This window comes from Leptopilina boulardi, unplaced genomic scaffold (assembly GCF_019393585.1).
Source record: "Leptopilina boulardi isolate dan_hultmark-lab unplaced genomic scaffold, ZJU_Lbou_2.1 LbouV2_229, whole genome shotgun sequence".
Lineage (NCBI taxonomy): Eukaryota > Metazoa > Arthropoda > Insecta > Hymenoptera > Figitidae > Leptopilina > Leptopilina boulardi.
Window position 1 is genome coordinate 2,071,899 of NW_026137784.1, and position 5,661 is coordinate 2,077,559.

Consider the following 5,661-nt stretch of genomic DNA (forward strand, 5'->3'; position numbering starts at 1 on the left):
CTTTTTTCTTTTTTTTACATATACTATCTATATATGTAAATTTTGAATAATAATTGATCTAAAGTAAATGAAAATAATTTATCAAAATTTAATAAAATAATACACTAACATTAAAAAATTAAATAAAAAAAAAGAATTAATAAAATTTAAAAAAAAAAATTTACTGAAATAAAAATGTGATTAATTGAAAATGAAATAATGAAAATAATTAATTAAATGATGAAAATATATTTCGTTTAAAGATTTCCATCTTTCAATACATAATGGTTATAAAAAAAAATAAATGAAATTAAGTGTATATTGATTAAATAATTATGTATGGGGAATTTTATTTTGTCCCGGAAATAAATATAAAATTACGTTTTTTTTTTAGCTTTTATAACTATAATATTACTCCCATCGACTGGATGATACTGTTTTATTTTCTCTTTTTTCTCTTTCAAAAAATCTTCCATACTTCCAACAGTACGGAAAGCGAAGTCATTTCCGGAACACGAAATGTGGAAATCGTGGTTAGTATATCATACTTTAGTATATGAAACTCGTAATGCTAGAATGATGTGTTATTTACATTCATACATTGAGCTTATGTACTCAACTCAGGAGGGAGGGTATTTTTTTCTGGGGATAAAAATAGAATTTGATTTTTTGCAGCCGCAAAAACCTTTATCATAAATGTTCAAACAAATATTTAATTTCCTCAAAAAATTAATGTTCTAATTTCGCAAAAAAAAAAAAAACAACTCTTCTGTTTGAAAAAGAAATATTTTTTTCAATTTTCATGGAATTGTTTTACTTGAAATAAATTTTTTTTTTTTTTTATTAAAAATAACTAAAAGTTTATTAATATTATACATTTTAAGCGGTAAAATATAGAAACCTCTCGAATTAAAAATTATTTTAATCCTTTTTTTACAATAGTTATCAAAAAAAAAATTTTGCTATTAGATCATTTTAGAAATTTTGTTCCACACGCATAAAAAAAGTTTGCTGTGGTAGAGAACTATTTATTGTCACATCAAATTACGTTGGATATAATATAGGAACAGCGAACAAATTTTTCTCTGGGGTCAAAAAAGTTTGCTGTGACAGTAAATTTAAAAAAATTAAAATTGTTATTGTTTATCACAGCAAACTTTTTTCATTGTCCTAGCAAAAAAAAATTAGCTGTGGTTACTAATTTTGATAGATCCGATAACAAACATAAGTTAGCATTATCAGTTAGTGTTAAAAAAAGTTTGCTATAACAATGAATTTATAAAAATTAAAAAAGATATTGTTTATCACAGCAAACTTTTTTCGTTGTCCTCGCAAACAAATTAGCTGTGGTTACTAATTTTAATAGATCCGATAACACACATAAGTTAGCATTATCAGTTAGTGTCATACAAGTTTGCTGTGACAGTAAATTTTAAAAAATTAAAATTGTTATTGTTTATCACAGCAAACTTTTTTCATTGTCCTAGCAAAAAAAAATTAGTTGTGGTTACTAATTTTGATAGATCCGATAACAAACATAAGGTAGCATTATCAGTTAGTGTCAAAAAAGTTTGCTATGACAATCAAGTTTAAAAAATTAAAAAAGATATTGTTTATCACAGCAAACTTTTTTCGTAGTCCTAGCAAACAAATTAGCTGTGGTTACTAATTTTGATAGATCTGATAACAAACATAAGTTAGCATTATCAGTTAGTGTCAAAAAAGTTTGCTGTGAAAATAAATTTTAAAAAATTAAAATTGTTATAGTTTATCACAGAAAACTTTTTTCATTGTCCTAGCAAAAAAAATTAGCTGTGGTTACTAATTTTGATAGATCCGATAACAAACATAAGTTAGCATTATCAGTTAGTGTCAACAAAGTTTGCTATGACAATCAAGTTTAAAAAATTAAAAAAGATATTGTTTATCACAGCAAACTTTTTTCGTAGTCCTAGCAAACAAATTAGCTGTGGTTACTAATTTTGATAGATCTGATAACAAACATAAGTTAGCATTATCAGTTAGTGTCAAAAAAGTTTGCTGTGAAAATAAATTTTAAAAAATTAAAATTGTTATAGTTTATCACAGAAAACTTTTTTCATTGTCCTAGCAAAAAAAATTAGCTGTGGTTACAAATTTTGATAGATCCGATAACAAACATAAGTTAGCATTATCAGTTAGTGTTAAAAAAAGTTTGATATGACAATGAATTTTTAAAAATTAAAAAAGATATTGTTTATCACATCAGACATTTTCGTTGTCATAGTAAAAAAAATTAGCTGTCGTTACTAATTTTGATAGATCCGAGAGCAAACATAAGTTAGCGTCATCAGCGTCATCAGTTAGCATCAAAAAAGTATGCTGTGACAATAAATTCTTAAAAATTAAAACTTATATTGTTTATCACAGCAAACTTTTTCGTTATGCCATAGCAAAAAATGTAGCTGTTCATACATCCGATAGCAAACATAAGTTCGCGTGTGTATTCATTTTTTTCCATGCATAAATAATTTTAAAAAAATGTAATTAAATTATATTCATATAATTATATATTTAATTTATTTTTTATTCCTGTTAGTGCCAGTTACGTTTAATCGTATATTTAAAACGATCCATTATATATTTATCTCTCTTATTCTGAATAGATTGAATTTCTAATCCATGATCAATTCCTGAAAGTATGGGAGGTCCTAAATTTTCAAATGTTTCATTATTTGTTAAATGAATATTTTTTAACGTCAAATATAATTTTTCATTGTTTAATATTTTTTGCAACGATGATATTAGTGATATTGTTTCCAATGTTGTTCCATATTGAGACAAAAGAATACGAGTTCTATTTGTTGTAAATTGTTGATAAATTTGATTAAATTGCATTAAAATTTGAATCTGTTTCTTATTTGATAATTTTATTGGACAATTATTTGGTGAATCATTTCTTTCAATGAAGCCAACAATGCAGGAATAGAGTAAAGATAGACAATACGTATTTTCATTGTGATTTAAAATATTATGTTGATTGTAAAAATTTATCTCCGTTTTAGAATTCAATTCTTTTTTACAATCAACAAATGTTTTACCACTAATTTCATATCGATCAAACATTAAATTATTATTTATTTCTTCATCTGTTACCATTTTAAATTGAAAGTATTTGTGTAGAATATTGCTTAATTGCTCTTTACGAATTCTTTCTAAAGGCACTAAATTTTTTAAACTTGAACAATTATAATTGGTAGAATTATTGATATAATTATCAATTTCATTATTCAATTGTGTCTCAATTGAAAATTCACATTTATCCATTAATTCCTGTTCTGCTAATGTTCTGTCATTTTTAAAATTTAATACAGCCAAGTAGTATTGATATTTTGGATCAGTTTCTTTTGCCTTTTTTAACAATTCTTCCGAATTATTTAGATAGGAAAATAAAAATTCATAAGCTGTACTCCAATGAATTGGTTGAGAAATAATTTCTTTTATCATATTCACATTATGAATATATTTCTTATTTACATAAACATAATGAAGAATAGCTGGAAGTGCAAAAGTTTTTAGCCATAATTTTTTAATGATTCCATTAGTTGCCAATTGTTGAATTTCTAATCCCATTTCAAGGCATTTATCAAAAAAATCATTTTGAATATGTTTAGATTTTTTTGAATTGGTATTTGTATATGAATATAAATAACGACATCCAGCATGAGAGTAAATTAAATCCATTGAATAGAGTGAAAGATTATTTCTCAATTGTGGAAAAAGTGGAACAATTGTTTTTTCAAATATTCTCTCAATTACCAATTCATCGAGTTTAATTGTTCTTATTTTCATGCTAGTTAATGATAATTTAACATTTTCCAAAAAAACATCAAGTGAATAATCATCATTATTTGAAATAAGAACATGATATGCCAAAAATCCGTAAATATTTCCATATTCATTGAAAATCACACTATGTATTATGTGATCGAATAAAATTTTTTTAAATTTCTGATTATAATTAATATTTACATTATTTTTGTCGTAAAGAACATTATTGTTCATTAAACAATATGTTAAAGAATTTGTAGAAAATTTATCAACCTCATGATCATTCAAATACGTTACAAATGAATTAATAATTTCAAATGAATTTGTTTTGTCATTGATATGTGAATTGTAATTTGGATTCATACAATTATTCAACCTTTGTAAATATAAGATCATAGAAATATTTCGAATGGTAATTAAAGTTCTCGGCAAATTTATAACATCCATTTTGAAATAGCCAATTTTTCAAAAATTAATCTAAAATTAAAAAGCAAATTAAAAATACGATTTTCAATTGTTCTTTCTTTACTTTTGATAAAAAAAAAAAATTTTAATTACTTACATATATGAAGCGTAATATTGAGTAATTGTTATAAAAGATATTTAGAACTATTAAAAAAAAGTTATGAAATACTCTGTATTTATAATATTCGTAAAATATGTAATGTTTACAATAGATAATGGACGTAATTTTTTTTCATTGGCTGTTTCAATTATTTACTTTCTTATTTTATATATCAATATTAAAATGACACAGCAAAACGAAATTTTATTATTCCAAACTTATGCAATATTGATTTAATAACTGAAACAATTTAAATAAAAAATTTTATGTGTGTCAAATACATTTTTTTAAAAAAATTCCGTACTCGTGGAATTAATAGAAAATATTTTTTAATTTTATGTACCTAATTTTTCCATGACAAAAAAAAATTAATTTCCAAAATAAATGTAAAGATATAAGGCAGGAATTTTAATATCGAAATTTTTTTTTCAATATTAACATTTAAAAAAAAAAAAAAACTTTACATATTAAATAAAAATATTTACCATATTTTCGTTTATGATATTCAATTGTAAAGTGTTCAAATATTAAAACTCAATTGCACTTTTCTTGACCTTTCACAATTCTCCAAAGAGAAACTGCAATAAAAGTTGGAGATTATTTTTATCTCCTATTTTTGTTGTGCGCACATTGTTTTCATTCTCTTTGACAATTTACCTTTCATCTCATTTTTATATTTTATTTAAGACAAAGAATTTTTTTTTTTTCAACTACATACTCTTTTGATGAATAAAATTCACAAAAAATTAATATTTCTTTTTCAAACATTTTTTCAGTTGTTTTTTTTTCTCTCTTTAATATATATCTTTTATATTACGGTTATTTTTAGAAAAATTAAATCATTTTTTTTTTAAACTGTTTCTATATATGGAAAATGTTGAACATATATATGAAATGTTAAATTTATAATATTAAGGGAGTGTCCTGTTATAAGGATTAAGTGACTTAAGTTTCGTATAGTTTCGAAAGATAGTTGCTAGAAACTGGGAATATAATATGAGGAGCATGACAGATACCCAATATCATTCAAGTGTTGGGTTTCCGCGTTTCCGGTTCTGTATATCTGTAATTTATTCCACTGTACATATATTCAGCCTTGGCTATAATTCAAATGCGCGTATGTTGAGCTCAAGAGAATAGATCACTTCAATGCTATAAATTTTCAAGAAACTACCATTTCAACACCTACAATTAGTGTGTACCTTGAATTTTTTTTTTTTCAAAACAAAAAAAGAAATTATCTGATTTTACACACAACCATACTAAAATTGTTCCTCCCGCATACATTTAGCAAAATCAAATTTAGC

General features: G+C 23.8%; 1 protein-coding gene across 1 annotated transcript; it reads right to left on the reverse strand.

Moving 5' to 3' along the window:
- Window positions 1-328: 328 nt before the first annotated feature.
- LOC127279961 (uncharacterized) lies at window positions 329-4,370 on the reverse strand. Its single transcript, XM_051302619.1, has 2 exons — window positions 4,352-4,370; window positions 329-4,266 (listed from the first exon to the last, which is right to left on the reverse strand). Exon 2 carries the CDS (start codon window positions 4,234-4,236, stop codon window positions 2,554-2,556), a length of 1,683 nt encoding a protein of 560 aa, XP_051158576.1. The 5' UTR covers window positions 4,237-4,266; window positions 4,352-4,370; the 3' UTR covers window positions 329-2,553.
- Window positions 4,371-5,661: the final 1,291 nt, after the last annotated feature.

Bases quoted from the DNA above. Each gene is read 5' to 3' on its own strand.
- LOC127279961 (XM_051302619.1), bottom strand. From the start codon at position 4,236: ATGGATGTTATAAATTTGCCGAGAACTTTAATTACCATTCGAAATATT.